Source organism: Lepidochelys kempii, chromosome 3, assembly GCF_965140265.1.
Source record: "Lepidochelys kempii isolate rLepKem1 chromosome 3, rLepKem1.hap2, whole genome shotgun sequence".
Taxonomy (NCBI): Eukaryota; Metazoa; Chordata; order Testudines; family Cheloniidae; genus Lepidochelys; species Lepidochelys kempii.
In genome coordinates this window covers 161,202,291-161,222,033 of record NC_133258.1, presented here as the reverse complement: position 1 = coordinate 161,222,033, position 19,743 = coordinate 161,202,291, and the positions used below count along the sequence as shown (strand labels likewise).

At 37.6% G+C, this 19,743-nt stretch overlaps 1 protein-coding gene across 11 annotated transcripts in view; it reads left to right on the top strand.

Moving 5' to 3' along the window:
* Window positions 1–15,530, top strand: part of MARK1 (microtubule affinity regulating kinase 1) — a 119,366-nt gene extending 103,836 nt beyond the window's left edge. For 6 of the 11 annotated variants that reach the window (XM_073338843.1, XM_073338840.1, XM_073338838.1 and 3 more), the window contains 4 exons: window positions 4,248–4,409; window positions 5,174–5,428; window positions 10,369–10,413; window positions 13,494–15,530. In XM_073338843.1, the coding sequence (XP_073194944.1) occupies window positions 4,248–4,409; window positions 5,174–5,428; window positions 10,369–10,413; window positions 13,494–13,848 (817 nt within the window). In that variant the 3' untranslated portion in view covers window positions 13,849–15,530. Of the gene's footprint in view, window positions 1–4,247; window positions 4,410–5,173; window positions 5,429–10,301; window positions 10,414–13,493 lie in introns of those variants that run through there. The other 5 variants (XM_073338839.1, XM_073338842.1, XM_073338844.1 and 2 more) reach the window with 4 other exon arrangements.
* The last annotated feature ends 4,213 nt before the right edge of the window (window positions 15,531–19,743 follow it).

The following is a 19,743-nucleotide window of genomic DNA, read 5'->3' as shown; positions in this document are numbered from 1 at the left end:
TGAATTTGGTTTACAAAATCCATAACACTGTAGTTCTCCATCCAGAGACACCCCTGAGCCTAAATTTTTGGGGCAACACGATAATTTACATGAGATGCACATATGTAGGAGAGTTTTATAAGTGACTCCTGGTGCCCTTCAATGGGGCTGACAGACTATTCAGTGAAGTCCTGCGGCTGCTTCAGTCCGCTTAGTGTGTACAGAAGGCACTGAAGTACTAGCACAGATTCCCATGCGTGAATATAGCGTGAAGGGGTGTGTTTAATTGACAGCTATAAATGATGTATGGAAGAGATGTAAAGGAAACTTTATTTCTCTAATTAAAAAGAAAGAAAAGAAAAAAGAATGGAGTGGTGCCCCAGCTGTCCTAAGGGCAAAACCACCACTGTGTCTGTTCTAGGAAGTTGGGGAAAGAATGTTCTCTTGTTGAATGTACGGTATCGTCATTTGAAGTACTCTGGCCTCATGGGACAGGACCCTGGTTCTTGTGGGGGTCATGTGAAGACTTTGAAACCCCATCTGTGATATTAGACTCATTATGTCTGAGAAGTAACTCCCTCTGGCTTGCTTTTATAGCTCTTAAAGCTTTTTTCAGTTTCAAAGCTCATTTGAAAATTCTTTTATTCAAAACAAAACAAATGTTTTTTTTAAGTTGTAAAATTTTCCTACAGGGACTTCATCTCATGGAGTCTATGCAGCACGGCAGCCAGGAGTTCTGATGCTGTGGTATTTTTCAAGTAATAGAATGCTTCTTAAAACTACAGTGCTCTCTGCCCTCTTGTTGTATGCTTTGAATAGTGAAAATGGGCTTTTTTAAAGAGCTAATGTATAACTTTGTGGTGTTTAAGGGTTTCAGTAAAGCATGGTGTAGCAAGACGGTTGAAGTAATTTGTAGGGTGCTTAGATAGCATTGTGATAGTTGCCTTAGAAATACCCAAGTATTCAAAAATTCAAATCCAAAATATGGTAAGACTACTTATGTTTTGCAATTTCCATTTCTTCTTTCAGGTAGATTTAACTTTTATTTTTTTTATGTAACAAAGCTAACTAGTTGATATTTGGAAAATTTAATTAGAAGTAGTCGAAAACGTTTCTTCTTACTGTAGAAAATTTTGATTTTTAGTGGAAATTTGAATACCAACAAATTTTGGCAAATACAGAAACATTTCAATTTTGAAATGCTGTTGCATTACCTCACTGAAGTTTTAATATGGGTGCCTTAAATTCCCCTTCTCCTCTACAAACCACGGTCCTTGGTCTAACTATATCACCATCAAGGCAATATTTAGGTGTTTTTTTATGACAATTCTAAATTTTCTGCGAAAAGCAAACTCTTTCCCCAAAATCTTTGTTTTATTAAAAACCCAATTTCCCGTCAAACAGCTTTTTGACTGGAAGCCTTTCTTGAGTAGTTGGAGCCTGAATAATTTGTGTAAGGTCTAGATCTCAGGAAGCGTGGAAGAAATCTATTTATATAGCAACAATTACTAAATGCTAAGCTCGTGGAGTAGTATTGGTGACATGGTTGTAGTTATCAGAGTACAATAGAGACAAGAGAACGAAGTTTTCTCTACTGTTCTGTACTCAGTCCACTAGTCCTTTTGGTTATCTGTGACATGCAATTATGTGGACAGATAGTGAGTCCATAAATAGCATTTCTTTCAATCTGTTTTTACTAGCTTTTAAAGTATTATTGTCACTACATTTTTCTGAATAAGCACAGTATTTATGTAGTCAGCTTTCTTCCAGATCTGTCAGAATTCCAAGCTGTGTTTAACATTTGATCTCTTTTTGGAAGATTGATTACTGTGAAAGCATTTCATTTTCTTGGGAAAAATTCTGCTTGCTATATTGCAGAATATGCACCACATCAGTGTGAAACATTCAAACTGAGAGGCAGCAAGAAGGAACACCGTATTGTTAAAATATTTAAATAAAGAAATTTAAATCTGGGGAAAATATAGAAATGGGGAGGTCTCCACTTGCTAAATATTTACTGGGTGAGCTCTGAGTTTGACTGTAGTTGATTTTCTCTAGGTTACCTTGACTCATTGCTCTTTTCTCTACAATTCAAAATAATTGGAGAAGGATTTATTTAAAATGTTAACAATAGTTTTTGAATCAGCATGCTTGCTTACAGTTATTGTACACCAGTATATTCCACCTCTGAAGTGTCTAACTCCGCCCCCCTCTCCCCAGCCCATTTTATAATTTCGTTTCCTCAGTTATATTTATTGGACTGTCCACTCGGTTTATGCAAATAGAGACACACTCCTAAGATCCCCACTCTTCAAGTATGCACAAGGGTGCTTCCTTTGTGAAATTACCCTTTTGCCCTTCCAAGGAATCCCTCTGCTGATGTTCCATGGTGCTTTCCTCTAAAGAGTTTTGGGGAACCTGCCAGTATTTGGGGAATACTGGTCCTCTGGTTACTCCTGAATTTATGTGGAATACCAGCTCCTTATGTGGAGTCTCTTCTGTGGGTATAGTTGCAGGGGTCCACACTACATGAGCAACGTTGCCAGGGGCCAGAAGTGCCATCTCATTTATGCAGAGGGACTGCTATCCATTCGTGATGGCTCCTGCCTTAGGATTATCTGGTTGTCTTCCTGGTGGATACCTTGGATCTGTAGGGTTAGGAGGCCTTGCCCTTATGTACTCTGAGACCTTCAAAGCTCTTTCCACTAAAGGGGGAGATTTCCTAAAAACCTCATGAGGAGAATTCGACTGAGGTTTTTAACTTATTGCAGTCTGCTCCTATGAGCTTCTTTGTAGGATAATCTATCTGATCCAAAAGCTAAAATCCTTGTGCTTTTGTTAACATCAGAGTCTTTTTATGTGTTGGTTACTATCCATTAATTTAGAAATCTGCAATATAAAAAGTGAGTATTTCCTAACTGTTAATGTAGATTGTCAGTGCTTGTAAGAAGTGGTTGACTTAGGGAAATTTCAATTACTAGCTACACACATTTGATGTTCAGTTTGTATTTAGTATTTCAATTGGGAGCATAAAAGTGAGTCAATTCTGACGTTAGTTATCTTTGGTAACTGTTGCAAGCAGTATAGGATCATCTTCTCCATACACCTCTGCCCAATACCCTGTACTCCAGTCCTGACTTGCAGTGGTTTTGCTTATTTCAGTCTTGTGACAAACTAAGCAGAGACTATGAATTATGAAAAATTGAGTGGTCACTTTGATAGGTGAATAAATGTCCACTGGTGACTAAAAAAGCAATAACTATTTGAGCCTATGGCTCCAGAGGTGCAAGTTTGAGGCAGTAATGTGATACATGAGGCACATTCTCAGGATGATCAACTTCTGATGGAAATATTCGGTATGTGAAAGTAAGTGTGTGTGTGTGAGTGAGCGAGAGAGAGAGACTACATTAAAAGAGTATATAAGATGCAACATCAAGCACTGAAAAGTTAGGCAATGCCAGAATTAGAGTTGTCTGAACAGCCTTAATTTGGCACCTCTGTGCACATACATTATGATACAGTCTTTAATTACATGATCACATACTATCTTTGGAGATTTTAGATGCTAAAATCTAACAAGTCTCTAATGAGTGTGTGTAAACTGAGATATTTGAAAGGCTGTTAACTTGACCAAATTGGGGCAGATTTTCACAAGAACTGTAGAAGGTACGTCTCTGACCAATTTCAAGTGCCTGCTGGAAAGCATAAGGGTACTAGAGTTTTCATTTAAAAAAAAAAAAAAGTGTCAGACTGTTTCTCAATGGGAAAAGGTATTTTTTGCTCGTGTCATTCTGAGAAACAACCAAACTGTTTTGGATGAAGTTTTCCCCACACAAAAAAATCAGACTGAGGCTAGACACCTAGCATTTAAGCCCAAACAGTTAAAGTTAGGGAAAGTTATAATGGACAGTATGCTGGTAAACTTACTGAAAAAAGTTATTCTTTAGCTTCTCGTCTATTTAAAGAAAAATAGTCTTATCTATATGAATGTAAGCAATCAAAAGCCATCCCACAGCATCCTCGAATGAGATTTTTTCCATAGAAAGTGATTGCAAAAACATGCATTTTTACCAAGAATAACATTGTTTCTGTGACTAATCATTGTAAGTCTGTTGGTTTGGTTTGGTTTGTTTTGTAATTTTATTGAAGAGTTTTTATCTAGTTTCAGGGTTTGACATAAACTTTTCTGTTGTTGGAATTGACTTTTAAGCACATCTAACGTGTTTTTTCTTACTGTTGTGGCCCTCCTGCCTTTCTTGTGATAAAAGCCTAACAGAAATGTCTGCGAGTAGCACATCTTCTGCAGGCTCTGCTGTTGCATCTGCTGTATCAACACGACCTCGACACCAGAAATCTATGTCTGCCTCTGGTCATCCTATAAAAGTTACGCTGCCAACCATCAAAGATGGCACTGAAGCTTATCGACCGAGGTAACATAATACTTAGCATTTGCATAGTGTTCTACATCTTCAAAATTCTGTACAAACTATTGTAAACATAAATATATTAATATAGTGTATATACTCTTAATGTTTTACATCATACAGTACTCCAGTAGAGTTTTAAAATTGTATTCATTTGAGTAACAATGCTACATATTGTTTAGATTCAGTTTTGACCATGACACATCATGTTTTGCTCATATCACACAATAAATTCATGTCTCTGAACTAGATCTCTGTCATCAGATAATTCCTGGAAAACCGCAATAGCTACATGCTTATCTGATGCAGACTCAACCCATAGAGTAGATATGCGGACATATTTAAACTGAATTATAAATTTTAAACCTGTTAGCACTGAAGATTACTTTGCACCTATTGGTGTCAGGAAAAGCACTATAAAATCTCATCTTTAGTGTCAAGGGCTTAAAACTGGTATCACAATAATATATATTTTTGTGTGTGTGTGTGTGGTGGGGTGAGGTGGTATGTGGCTTTTTTCAGCTGTGTTCCCTCAAGGAGAATGCTGGAAAGATTTCAGCTCTGACCACCTGACTTGTGTGTATTAGAGTTTGGAATCAGTTAGCATTTTTTTTTTTTTATAGGAGGAGTGAAGAGTCTCCCAAATTCTTTTTTTTTGCGAATACAGACTAACACGGCTGCTACTCTGAAACCACATGTTAAGAGAAGTTATTTATTTTTATTTATATATGGGAGGTTGTCCTGTGTTAAGCATTCTTCTGTTTTCCCAGCAGTGCAACTCAGAGAGTGCCTGCTGCTTCCCCGTCAGCTCATAGCATTAGCACTACTACCCCAGACCGAACCCGCTTTCCTCGTGGGAGTTCAAGTCGAAGCACTTTCCATGGTGAGCAGCTACGGGAGCGGCGTAATGCCACTTACAATGGACCACCTGCCTCACCTTCACATGAAACTGGTGCATTTGCACATGCTAGAAGGGGCACGTCAACTGGTATTATAAGCAAGATAACTTCCAAGTTTGTTCGCAGGTTAGTACCAGACTTTTCTGTGAAATTTTTTTGTTTGCTTTATTTCCTGTATATTTTTCACTTCCTCTAAGATAATAAATGAGATTTATTTTTCAAATTCTTAATTCTTTTTAGAGGATTTCCAGTATGACAATCTAGCATAAATGTAAATTTAATTAGAATAGGATTATCTTCTTGCTTTGTTTTACCCTTTCAGAACCCGCTTAGCTTTGCTTTTTTCTGTATTATAGCCATCCAGATTTGGCCAGCCATTCTCTTGCTTCTTTATCTTAAAAGAACAAAATTAGGGCTGTCCAGCGATTAAAAAAATTAATCTCATGATTAACAATAATAGAATACCATTTATTTAAATATTTTTGGATGTTTTTTACATTTTCAAATACATTGATTTTAATTACAACACAGCATACAAAGTGTACAGTACTCACTTTATATATATTTTTGATTTACAAATGTTTGCACTGTAAAAAACAAAAGAAATGGAAATTTTTCAGTTCACCTAATACAAGTACTGTAGTGCAATCTCTTTATCATGAAAGTTGAACTCACAAATGTAGAATTTTGGACAAAAACCCCCTGCATTCAAAAGTAAAACAATGTAAAACTTTAGAGATTACAAGTCCACTCAGTTCTACTTCTTGTTCAGCCAATTGCTCAGACAAACAAGTTTGGTTAAAATTTGCAGGCGATAACACTGCCTGCTTTTTGTTTACAATGTCACCTGAAAATGAGAACAGGCGTTCACATGGTACTGTTGTAGCCGGCGTCACAAGATATTTATATGCCAGATGCATTAAAGATTCATATGTCCCTTCATGTTTCAGCCACTACCCCAGAGGACATGTGTCCATGCCGATGAGTGGTTCTGCTCGATAACAATCCAAAGCAGTGCGTGCTGATGCATGTTCATTTTCATCATCTGAGTCAGATGCCACCAGCAGAAGGTTGATTTGCTCTTTTGGTGGTTCGTGTTCTGTAGTTTCCACATTGGAGTGTTGCTCTTTTAAGACTTCTCAAAGCATGCTTCACACCTCGTCCCTCTCAGATTTCGGAAGGCACTTCAGATTCTTAAACCTTCGGTCAAGTGCTTTAACTATTTTTAGAAATCTCACATTGGTATCTTCTTTGCATTTTGTCAAATCTGCTGTGAAAGTGTTTTTAAAATGAACATGTGCTAGGTCATCATCCAAGACTGCTATAATATGAAATATATGGCAGAATGTGGGTAAAACAGAAAAGGAGACATACAATTATCCCCCAAGGAGTTCAGTCACAAATTTAATTAACGCATTATTTTTTTGACGAGCGTGGAAATATGTCCTCTGGAATGGTGGCCAAAGTATGAAAGGGCATATGAATGTTTAGCATATCTGGCCCACAAATACCTTGCAACATGGGCTACAAAAGTGCCATGTGAATACCTGTTCTCACTTTCAGGTGACATTGTAAATAAGAAACAGGCAGCAGTATCTCCCGTAAATGTAAACAAACTTGTTTCTCTTAGCGATTGGCTGAACAAGAAGTAGGACTGAGTGGACTTGTAGGCTCTAAAGTTTTACATGGTTTTGTTTTTGAGTGCAGTTATGTAACAAAAAAAATCTACATTTGTAAGTTATACTTTCACGATAAAGAGATTGCACTACCCTACTTTTATGAGGTGAATTGAAAAGTACTATTTCTTTTGTTTATCATTTTTACAGTGCAAATATTTGTTATTAACTCATTAGTTAATATAAAGTGAGCACTGTACACTTTGAGTTGTGTTGTAATAGAAATCAATATTGAAAATGTAGAAAAACATCCAAAAATATTTAATACATTTGAATTGGTATTATATAGTTTAACAGTGCGATTAATCACAGTTAATTTTTTTAATAGCAATTTAATTTTTTGAGGTAATCGCCTGAGTTAACTGCGATTAATCAACAGCCCTAAACAAAATAGTCACATGTTTCATGCAGTAACTACAGTGTTTTCCTATTTACATCACTATAATAAAAATGGAGTTTGGTTGAACAACTGAAAGGATAGTTTGATTTATACATGAAAAGTCTCTCCATCTGCAAAATTGATATGCTCTCATTAAACAAATTATCATGTAACATTAAAGAGAACATTTACATTTTAATGATGAATTGTAATCAAGTGATATAGGTGTAATTAATTACAAAGACCATTCCTACAATAGCAAGATTAATAATCACTGGAGAACTCTCTCTGTTCAGACAAAATCAGTGTTTTCCCTATTCAGAGGTTATTGTAGAGAATTTTGGTTTCTCATTGAGCACAGTAAAAATGACATGTAAAAGTGTACACTGACTGCTAGCATCTGGAAATCCTCATTGGTGTCAACATTAAGTAACCTTTTTTCTTTCATTTAAACTTATTTTTGAAGCAATTAATAAAGAATCTGAAAGTCAAGGAAGCGCATCAGTGTTTACATATAACCATGATGGATGCTGTAGAAAAGCATAAGATATATAGATAAATTATTTTATCTTAAGTGACTATTTACATGATTATCTTTAAAGCTTTCTTACAAGAAAATTTAATTTTCACATTTCACTTATGTCTGGCAGTAGCTGATCAATTGATTTGAGTTTGAAACACCTGCAGGGATTTACCTACAGTTTTCAGGAAGTAGTAGGAAAGTTACAGAGGTTACAAATAGCACTCTACTGCAGAACTGTCAATTTCCCAACAGAATTAAATCCCATAGATCTTTGCTTTCTTTGAAGAATCATAATATCCTATATTAAATTCCAGATATGCTTTCTAGTCTTAAATCCCTTCATAAGTGACACTTGCCATTTTAATATAAGAATAGTTACAAGATGACAAGAAGCACACTGATCTCATGAACAAAATGTGATGGGGGAGATGAAATTAAATAGCATGATAGGTTCAAAATAAAAATCAGTCTGATCCTCTTAAAATAATATTAATCTAAGATGCTGACAATGTGTGGTTAATTGTCCAAATAAGATGTATTATAATCTACCTTTGCCAGAATTTCTTCCAAACTTGAAGATACAGAAATCTGAACCTACGTTAATGGCATTAGCGGCATATATATATAGTGGAAACGTTTTCATTTTCTGTTCTCTTTCTCAACATTACAACCCACTACAAAGTGCTCTGTCATTCCATTTGGGCAACAAAATTCCAAATGGGGTGAAGTGCATTTTCCACTAAGTAATTAATCATTTCAGGAGGATACAGTACTTGTTTGTCATTATAAATGTCATTCTGAGGCTATATTAAATCAAATGGTATGCATGTAACGTTGTGAAGAATGGTGATTTTTTTTTTTGTAGCCAGTTTAGACTTGACATTTTTCATCATATGCAGTTAGCGATAGATTTATATAGAACACACTGACAGTGTTCGGTCTCCTAATTCAATCAAACTTTAACAAAAAATTACTTCTGTGCATGATGGAGGATTTGTTTTTGTTTTAGATCTGATTATTAATTATAGTGCTAAAATTCTAAGAAAAAGCTACCTTTTGGTGTTTTCTTGGTGTCCGTGACTACAAGTCCTAAATTTTCAAACCTCAGACATTTTGCTGTTAACCCTTTTTTAAAAAAACACACACGCCAAAAACAGGTGGTTAGAATTGTTTCTCAGTAGTGTTAATCATTTCATCAAACCAAAAGCTTGACATTCCCTACCTCTCAGATCATTAATGGGGGTGCTTGCCTCAAAGATATTTTGTTATATTCTACCAATCTGATGTTAACTGTTTTGACTGTGTTTGGGTTGTCTCAGTCTTGATGTTGATAATTTATTTCTTAATGTCTTTGAATAATATAAAACATTACCCTAGTAAGCAATAGTTTTATATGTATACTGTTTACAAAGGTGTCCAGAAGGATTGTTTTTATTTTATTCTGTCAATTGTATGTGTTTTTCTGGTAAGCATGTAGGGTATTTATATAAAGTAAATGCTTTTAGACATTAGTTAAAATGCAGCTTGCTTAGGGTACAGAGTATTGAGGCTTTTTGTTGAAATGTGTATTAACAATTTGTGCCAAATTATACTTTCTAGAGGGTCAGTTACCTAGGTGTTTATATATAATAATTTTGAAGGGTGTTATGTGCTGGATTAAATAAATCTTTTAAAATATTTACTAAAATGCTTGTACTGCAGCACTGGGAATATACCCACTTATCAGATTTTGATACCTTGGCTTACATAATATGCATTGTACATATCTTTTTTTTTTTTTTTCAAATAGTCAGAGGCTACTAAAGCATATTGTTAAGTAATTATTTTACAAATCATGACGCCAATTCAGCAAGGTACCTAAGCACCTGCCTAACTTAAAGCCCATCAGTAGTGCTGTTGAATTCAATGGGATAATTTGTTCGTTTAAAGTTAAACAGATGCATATGTAACCTTTTGAATTAGGGTCTCGGGTTGATCCAAGAAACTCATGGGCATATGCTTAGCTCTAAATATGTAACCATGCTTAAAGCTAAACAGATGCCTAATGTTTCCAGGATTGGAGCCCAAGGGCCTGACCCAGAGAGGAGCTGAGCACTTGCAGCTAGCTATATTTGGCTTCAGTAGTAGTTGAGGGCACATAGCACCTCTCTGGTTCAGGTCCTTGTTGACTAAAGTGCTATAACTATACTTATTGGAATCATATATGGCCATTTTTCAGTCTGTATTAGGCCAGAACTCTGTAACTTATGCTAACCTTACCAAGAGTTTAAAAAAAAAAAATTACTTATCAGGGTTGCAATAAATTGAGGTATCATAAAGGGAAGTCAAACTTGCAGCTGAAAAACAGTACTTAACAAAAATTAGTAAATACAACATTTTTATGCTGAATTTTGCTCTGTAGTTACTTTAACTCTGTTATAGATATGGGTTCTCTTGACTTCTATTTTTCGTCTTTATCATTGAATCTCAACCTTAACTTTGTTTTGAGGGATCCAAGTGAAGGCGAAGCCAGTGGCAGAACTGACACCTCAAGGTGAGGAGCCACAATTAATACTTCGCTGCTAGGTCCTTTGTGTTAAAAGTTAAAGTGATTTCTGAAAGATTTTTAACCAGGATTTAAAATAGAATAGTGCCTAGATAACTTGTATTTTTAAAATGTTCTGTTTTGCGGTGGGTCTTTGCCCATCCCTCTTAATTCCCTGGAAATTCACTTTTTGATTTTTAAATACTTGTAGATATATGTTCAAAACTGTGTTTTGTATTGTACATTTTGTAAAGAAGCAAACTTGATAAGTTAACACATTACTATGAAAGCAATCCCAGCTACAAGATTAAACCAAATCATAAGGCTCTTCTTTAAACTTATCTTCTTATGTTTAATATTATTTAATATAATATAGATTTAAGTAGCAAATATATAGGTTAATACTTAATATGTACATGTAGTGTAAAAATATTTAATATAGTCACATATTGTATTCATCATTTAAAAGTCACTGTTCACCAACAGTGATCACCCTGCAATGTCTGAGGTGTCTGTGGTTCTTTACACTTAAAAAGAACAGTGGTATTCAGATATTGTTGGGTGGTAATTGTAAATATTGACTTTGTGTGGCAATCACTACACACACAAACAAAACTGTAGCTGTAACATAAGCAATAACATACTGTACAGTGTGTTCACCTCTCAGTATACGTTCTCTTCTAGCATGTCTCAGCATGTTGACTCTGCCTTTTTAATGTGTTTGGTAAAGCAGGTGTACATTCATGAAGCCTCTAATGAATAAACAGTGAACACACACTGCAGTTGTTGTTATACTCTAAAATGGTTAATTACAAAAAAGAATGGCTTCTTTCTAAGAGAAAACATTCAATAAACATCTGTATTTAAAAGAGCAGCAGCTCTTTAAACAGTATATGTTGCTTAGTATAACTAATATACTGAGTATGGTTTTGAATTACCTGTTTCAGCATTTTTTTTTCCTCCTATGTCCTTACGCTGCTGTGCTGCTGACCCTGTAGTATAGTCAGGTCTGTTAAGTTAATTAAGCATGGCAGTGGATTTCACCACTCATTCCTGTTCTCCAGCGATCTCTGCTGCTGCCTCCTGGTTATCCTCCAGCCTAGTATGTTTTGGGCATCAGGCCACTTCCTGAAATGCAAGCCGAGTCCAAACCTCGACTGCGCTGCTGTGCCAAGTCTTCTATACTGAGGTGGCTCTGTGGTGGCAGCAATGAAAATAAACCATCAATTTTTAATGTTTAAAAAGCATGCTTTTTTTTACAGCTATTTAGAGTGGTTCTGTTCTGAATAGTGAAAAGTTTATTAAATGAAGTGGCAGGTTATCTTTGTTTCCGGGGGGAGCCTCGTTGTTGACAAGAGCACTTTAAATATAGGGGAAGAGACTGCTTTCCTATGTGTTTGTAGAACAACTGGCACAGTTGAAGTAAAAATAATACCAGTAATGGCTGTCATAAAGGGCCTTGCCCAGCCGTGGTGGCCTTAGTGTAATTGAGTTAGGCAGTGCTTTGGGAACTAAGTTGCTTGCCCAAGAAGTACAAGTGGATAGGAGGTGGGAAATGAAAGGAGAACAGCAGGGATGCAAGGAAAGGAAATGGGGAAAACAAGGGTGAGGAAAATCTGGTCTGGAATTAACCTCCGCTCTTCGTTTAACAGACCCTGCCAAGGAAACACCCCCTCCTCAATAGTGGGTGATAGCATCAGCAGCTCTCGGGCATCTGGGAAAAGAAACAGCAGAATCTGGAACTCTTTTTAAATGAGCACTATTTTAAAAAACTGTGTTCCAAACTTACCTATGTTGAGTGATCTGATGGGTAAAGAAGCTTTATAGTCCCACTGTTTGTGTTCATTAGAAGATAATTACTTGGGATTTTATCTGTCATTTTATCAGCTAAAATGACATTTTTTGTCTCTTTTTCACTATTCTGTTCCGTGTCTTCTGGCTTTGTACTGTTATGAGAGACATAGAAGCTGTTTGCCCACCCAGTTGAGTAATTGTAATATAAAATTCTACTGCATCAGTTAAAATAGGATGTTGCAAAAATATAAGGTCACTTTAAAAAAGAGGAGAAAGAAGGGTCAAAAGTCCCTAAAGAATTTGTAAAAACAGGTTGGGTTAATTGTGAGCATAATGCTCCCCAATTTGTAAATATAGGAAATGAGTTTCTCTTCATGCACAAGCATGAAAGCGAAAACTTTTGTGTGGAATGCAGGGTGGGTTTCCTTCCTTTGCTGCTTTTACAGCATGTTTACACATCCAGACCTTGTGTCCCACAAATTAATACCTTTTGTTGATGTATGCTCCAAATGATGAGCTCAGTAGAACTCAAAAGATACTTTTTAAAATGTAGATTGCACTGTCTCCTGCTACAGCAGAGCAGAGGGATGTGTATCTGTAGTTTCCATTGCATATACAAAAAAAGCTTTGTTATCCGGCATGTTGGGGGAATGGGGGGTGCCGGTAAGTCAAAAATTCTGATTAACTAAATGGGAGGGAGTTTGGGTGTGGGAGGGGGCTCAAGGCTGGGGGTTGGGGTGCGGGCTCTGGGAGGGAGTTTGGGTGCAGGAGGGGGCTTGGGGCAGGGGGTTGGGGCATGGGAGGGGTTGCGGGGAGCCGGGTCCTGGCGGCACTCACCTCTGGCAGCTCCCCGCAAGTGGCAATATGTCCCTTCTGCTCCTAGGCAGAGGTGCAGCTCCTGGCCAATGGGAGCTGCGGAGCCAGCACTCGGGATGGGGTAGGGGCAACGCACAGAGCCTCTGTGGCCGCTCCTCTGCCTAGGAACAGCAGGGACATGTCACTGCCTGTGGGGAGCCGCCCAAGGTGAACGCCGTCTGGATCTGGCACCTCAAAACACCTCCTGCGCCCCAACCCTCTGCCCTAAGCTCCCTCCCGCATCCAAACTCCCTCCCTGAGCCCGCGCCCCTAACCCCCTCCTGAAATGCCAGTTTCTAGAGCTTTCTGGTTGGTAAAGTGCCGGGTAACACAGCTTTACTGTATTATAGTTAGGATTTTCTTAAACTTTATTACCTTCTAGCACTTGTATCTATTGTATGGATTTTACTTTTGAGTATGCAACATGTTTTTCTCCCCAGGAGTGCTTCTGGGGAACCAAAAGACCGAGAAAAGGAGGATAGCAAAGATTCCAAACCACGTTCTTTGCGATTCACGTGGAGTATGAAGACCACTAGTTCCATGGACCCGAATGATATGATGAGAGAGATTCGAAAAGTGTTAGATGCTAATAACTGTGACTATGAACAAAAAGAGAGGTTTTTGCTCTTCTGTGTTCATGGTGATGCACGACAGGATAGTCTTGTTCAATGGGAGATGGAAGTCTGCAAATTGCCACGATTGTCACTCAATGGAGTCCGCTTCAAGAGAATATCTGGGACGTCTATTGCATTTAAGAACATTGCATCCAAAATTGCAAATGAGCTTAAGCTGTAAAGAGAAACTAAATTTATGGGATCAGGGAAAATTCATACGTGAACTACACTTACGTTTTGAATGTACTGGTTACGCCTAGTGTGATTGGCCTGTGAAACTCCTCATGTAGAAATTGTCCCTATTGCAATAAGGTTATACATAGTTATTCTGAATTGTAAAATTAAATTCAGTATGACCTATACTAAATAACTGTAGCTAAAGAAGTTATGTTCACATGTACAGGTAAGTATATAGAGCATTCTGTTCATTTTATGTTCATAGAGTTGTATAATAAAAAAGATGATTGCTTAAATACAGATCTTGTATAGTTGTCTAGATTTCTGCACAAAAGTGTATGTTTGATGCTTTGAGTTGAAAAAGTTCTTCCCTATCACTATTTACATTTTTGGTGGTTTTAATAATTCTTCTATCATGCATTTTTTAAAACTGTGTCCAGAGTCAAAATGCACAAAAAATAGTTTTCACAACTGTAGCATGACCATTTTTAGTTATTTAAAAATCATATGTGAATTTGAATCAGAAGTCGATAAATCGGCTTTTGTGGTACACAAAACTGTTCCTACTTATGTTTGGTTCTTATCCTTGCTATTGGACAGTATTTAGCTGAAAAATACAAACATGTTTACAGTGTTGGCACTTACAGATTTAAAAAGATTATTTTGCCTTGGGCCGGCTGAGAGCTGCTGGGGAACAGAAATCCCATCTAGGTAATGTTTTGTGTGCAAATTATAATGCTTACTCTCATGGCCCATTGAAAATGTAGCATCAAAATGGAGAAGAGTAAATTATTTCATTTAAATAATATGATGTAAAATATCACTTGTTTGCTGCCTTCAATATATTGCAAATTCTAGTGTGTGGAAATATATTAATGTTGGGACTGTTTCATAGCACAAAATAATTTGAAGTGTTGACCAATTGTATGAGTTAATTATACCACCTCAGGAATTTAAATGGCTTTTGGAATATTTGCCCCCCAAAGACAACATGCAATTCCTTATGATACTTTACTACTAAACAATAATGGTTGATTTATCTTATGTGATTGTACAATTTGTTCCCATGTAACTTGTTTGTGTTTAATATTTTACCAGATTTCTTGTATTTATACCACATCATTATGCCTGTAATGTGCAGCTTTGTAATTTAGGCATTTGCCTATGGAAAAAAAATTTCCTTCCATAATTAGTAATATAAACTATGTAAAACCACTAGTAATGGTACCTTTTAATACTTGTTCTTTTGTACTGAATTAACCATAGAGGTTGGTTGTGCAATGTTATTTAATGTCGTAATTACTGTAATATCCCCCTATATGCACACTCTCGTGGAGAATAGAAAGTTCATTCAAAATCTGTCACTTTAAAAAAAAATTTAAAGCTGTGGTAAACTGTAACTCTAAATTAGAAGGCTGTAAGTGTAGCTAATATGCCATTCAATAATGGCTTCTTGACAGAGGTGGATTTTACATGCTGTACTATACTGTGATGTAGCTTTCTGTAACAGTTATATTCTGAAATGAACGTGTATTGTTGCCTTAGAAAAAGGGTGGTGTTTGGAAAGAAACAACTGTAGCCCCTTTTTACCTGGTGTTTATTCAAACAAATTTTGATGCAAGTCATCTTGATTCACTTTCACTGGTGCACTCTATTAAAACTTACTTGAACAGTTCTCATACTAAAGCGCTTGTCGTTTGCCCTTAATCAAAATGAAAACCTATTCCGAGGAGATATTTTTATTATGCAACAGTCTTAGAGGTCTCTTTTGCAGTTATGTATTTTATTTGTTCCTTTGGTTTACAAAAAAATGTCTGTGTTGCGCAAAATCAATCCCTGCATAATTTTTATGGTCCCACTGATCAAAGTGCTGAGCATCTTCTAGAAGGTGCCAGTGGGGGTTCAGGGTGCTTTGCATCTTATAGAATTGCATCATTGGTACACATCTAGATCCATGTCCCAGTTTTTGTAAGTAATCTCTTAGTTGCCCAAGGAGCTCCTTCATATGTTCCCCACAAATCTGCTTCAGGAATGATTTAGATATCTATGCAATTTATCCATGAATCATAAGAACGACCATACTGGGTCAGACCAATGGGCCATCTAGCCCAGTATCATGTCTTCTGAAAGTGCCAGATGCATCAGAGTGAACAGAACAGGGCAATTTATTGAGTGATCAATTCCCTGGCATCCAGTCCCAGTTTCTAGCAGTTAGAGATATAGGGACAACCAGAACACAGGGTTTCGTCCCTGACCATCTTGGCTAATAGTCATTGATGGACGTATCCTCCATGAACTTACCTAAAATTTTTTTTTTTGAACGCAGTTATACTTTTGGCCTTCACGACATTCTCTGGCAACGAGTTCCACAGGTTGACTGTGTGTTGTGTGAAGAAATGCTTCCTTTTGTTTGTGTTAATCCTGCAGTTTACTAATTTCATTGGGTGACCCCTGGTTAATATGATATGGGAAGGGATAAATAACATTTTTTTTCCATGCCATTCATATCCCCCCTCAGTTCTCTCTTTTCCAAGCTGAACAGTCTTTTTAATCTTTTCTCATATGGAAGCTGTTCCATACCCCTAATCATTTGTATTGCCCTTCTCAGTACTTTTTCCAATTCTAATACAACTTTTTTGAGATGGGGAAACCAGAACTGCACCCAGTATTCAAGGTGTGGGTGTACCATGGAGCTGTATAGTGGCATTATGGTACTTTCTGTCTTATCTATCCCTTTCCTAATAGTTCCTAACATTGTATTAGCTTTTTTGACTGCTGCTGCCCATTGAGCAGACCTTTTCAGAGAACTATCTGCAATGACTCCAAAATCAGTTTCTTGAGTGGTAAGCATAATTTTGTATGTGTAGTCAGGATTATGTTTTCCAATGTCCATTACTTTGCACTTATCAACATTGAATTTCATCTGCCATTTTCTTGCCAAGTCATTCAGTTTTGTGAGATCTCTTCATAACTCTTTGCATGCTGCTTTGGACTTAATTATGTTGAGTAATTTTGTATCATCTGCAAACTTTGCCACCTCACTTTTACCCCTTTTTCCCAGATCACTTCTGAATATGTTGAACAGCACTGGTCCCACCCCCATTTTTTATTGGATTTCTGTTTTTGTACCCTCTCTAAACTCCGTGAACACTTCACAGTCACCATCACCATCCTGATCAGGTGATCGGTACTCCATTTCTACTGCTACACTCTTTTATTATTCAAGCATGGAATTTCTATCCATAGAAATTCTGAGGTACAACTTGTTTCATTTAAGATTGTTAGTATGTTTGACTGTGTTTTCTTTCACATACAGTGCTACTCCCCCACCAGCACGACCTACTCTGTCATTCCTGTATATTTTGTACCCGAGTATTACCGTGTCCCATTGACTATCATCATTTCACCAAGTTTCTGTGATGTCTGTTATATCAATTGTCTTTATTTACTACCAAGCGCTCTAATTCACCCATTTTAGTATTTAGACTTCTAGGGTTTGTATACAAGCACTTATTAAAATGTGTCAATATTTACGCATCTGCCTTCATGTGATGTAATTGAATGGGACTCTTTTTTGTTTGACTGTTTCTCTTCACTTCCCACCTGTACTTTATCAACTTCTATCCTCTCCTCTTTATTAGGACATAGAGTATCCCCTTTAATAAATCCCCGCCTATGGAATGTATCTGTCCGAACCATGTGCTCCTCCACACTTGTCACCTTTCCCCTACTGGCTTGTATCCTCTATGACCTTTTTAATTTTCCATGCCAGCAGTTTGGTTTAGGTGGAGCCCATCATTCCTGTATAGGCTCCTTCCTTCCCAAAAGGTCCCTAGTTCCTAATAAACCTAAACCTCTTCTCTGAATACCATCCTCTCATCCACACATTGAGACCCTGCAGTTCTGCCTGTCTAGGTGGCCCTGACATGGAACGGGGAGCATTTCAGAGAATGCTACCATGGAGGTCCTGAACTTTAATCTCTTGCATAGCAGCCTAAATTTGACCTCCCATGACCCCTCCTACCTTTCCCTATGTCATTGGTACCTACATGTACCATGACCATCAGCTCCTCCCCAGCACTGCACATAAGTCTGGTTAGACTTGAGAGGTCTGCAATCTTTCCACCCAGCAGACAATTCATCGTGCGGTTCTCCCACTCATCACAAACCAACTAGCTATAATTCTAATAATTGAATCCCTCTTACTATTACCTGTCTCTTCCTAATAACAGGGCTCCCTTGGTATCCTCAGAAAGATGTCCTCTGGGTGAGAAGATACCATGACATCATCTGGAAGGAGGATCCCAACTATGGGATCTCGCTCCAGCTTGATGTTCTCCTTCCCTGAGACTTTCATCCTTCTCAATAGCACAGAGGCTGTCAGACTGAGGATGGGACTGCTCTACTGGGTCCCTGAGAGTCTTACCTATGTAAATTCCTATCTCTCTTAGCTCCTTCAGTTCAACCACTCTAGTCTGAAGAGCGCATACTCAGTCGCTGAGGGCCATGAGCTTTTGCAGTGAATGAACATATATGCCACCTGCCCACAAGACAGGTAATCATACATGCTATGTTCAGTGCAATAAACTGGATAGCCCCAACTCTGCTGCTGAACTTCTGCCTGCATTCTTTTTGTTTTGTGGATTTTTGGGGGGGGTGAGGGGCAGTTTATTGGCCTAAGTTTAGAGAAAGTTAGGTGTATCAGACCCACACTTCCTCCCTAAACTCCCCTGCTTGCTGCTCCTCTGGTCACTTACAAACTGGCCTTTTAAACCCTCTGTTCTTCCTGGGTTAGCCCTGATCCCTTATCAAGGGATCCTAAAGGGATTAGGGACCAAAGGATGGCAGGCCAAGTTCTTGTTAGGAAGCACTCAGCCTTGCCTAGCAGGCCTCTAGGCTTGGCACACAGCCCCCCCCCCCCCCAAAAAAGATCACATTGTACACTTCAACCAAGCAGACCCACAGTAAGCAAGCACACAACAAACTCATCCCAGGGGCCATGTAGTTGCTCCTCCTTCACCTGGAACACTCCCTCGCAAAGCACCCAAAACTCACAAATCAAGTCCATAGGGGAAAGCTTGTATCTCTATTATAGTGTGAGATGATGGCTGTGTGATTTTTTTCTTTTTTATTTGTTTGAACCGATCCCTTCCATGTGAAAAAACACGACGAGAATGAAATTGCAGTAATAGTCTGAGACTATATTTGAGTTTAGTAATGAAATAAAATTCTATCCTTTTTTGGAAAATTCTGCATAAAATCATGATATTGTCATATTGATGGAATATATTTTATCCTTCTGATATTTCTCCTACCTTTCACAGATTTTGTTTTGAACAGTTAACTTTTGTCCTATATGGTTACTATTTTTAATCAATTTATTGCACTGGGTTCCATATTCATTGTGTGTCTGATTTCTATATCAGACTTGATTAATTTTCAAGTAAAATCTTTCCTCTAATTGCCAGCACAACAAACTTATCCTGGTTTCCAAGTCAGGCTGTGTTCTTTCTATTTTGTGCATCGCCACCATTAATAGTTGTCATGTGGACCAAATTATGTTCTCAGCGACAACTAGACACATCAGGACTTGCTGAGGAAATAATCTGGAGATAGTGGGAAAGCACAGGTGTACCTGAGGACGTCATTTGACTTTCTGAACTTCAGTCACTGGAAGGGATGCATGAGATAGAAAGATCCCAGAGCCAACTTGTAGGGTTGGCAGTTTAAAAATTCATTTGTACGTGCAAACTGAACAAACGTCATATGGAAATTAGTAGGACAGAATATTGAACCCTCAATACCTATTCTATAGTCACTTTAAAGCGGCCCTGCTATATCTCTACACATTACAATTTGAGTGGAGAGGGATAAGAACGTTCTGATCCAAGATGTAACG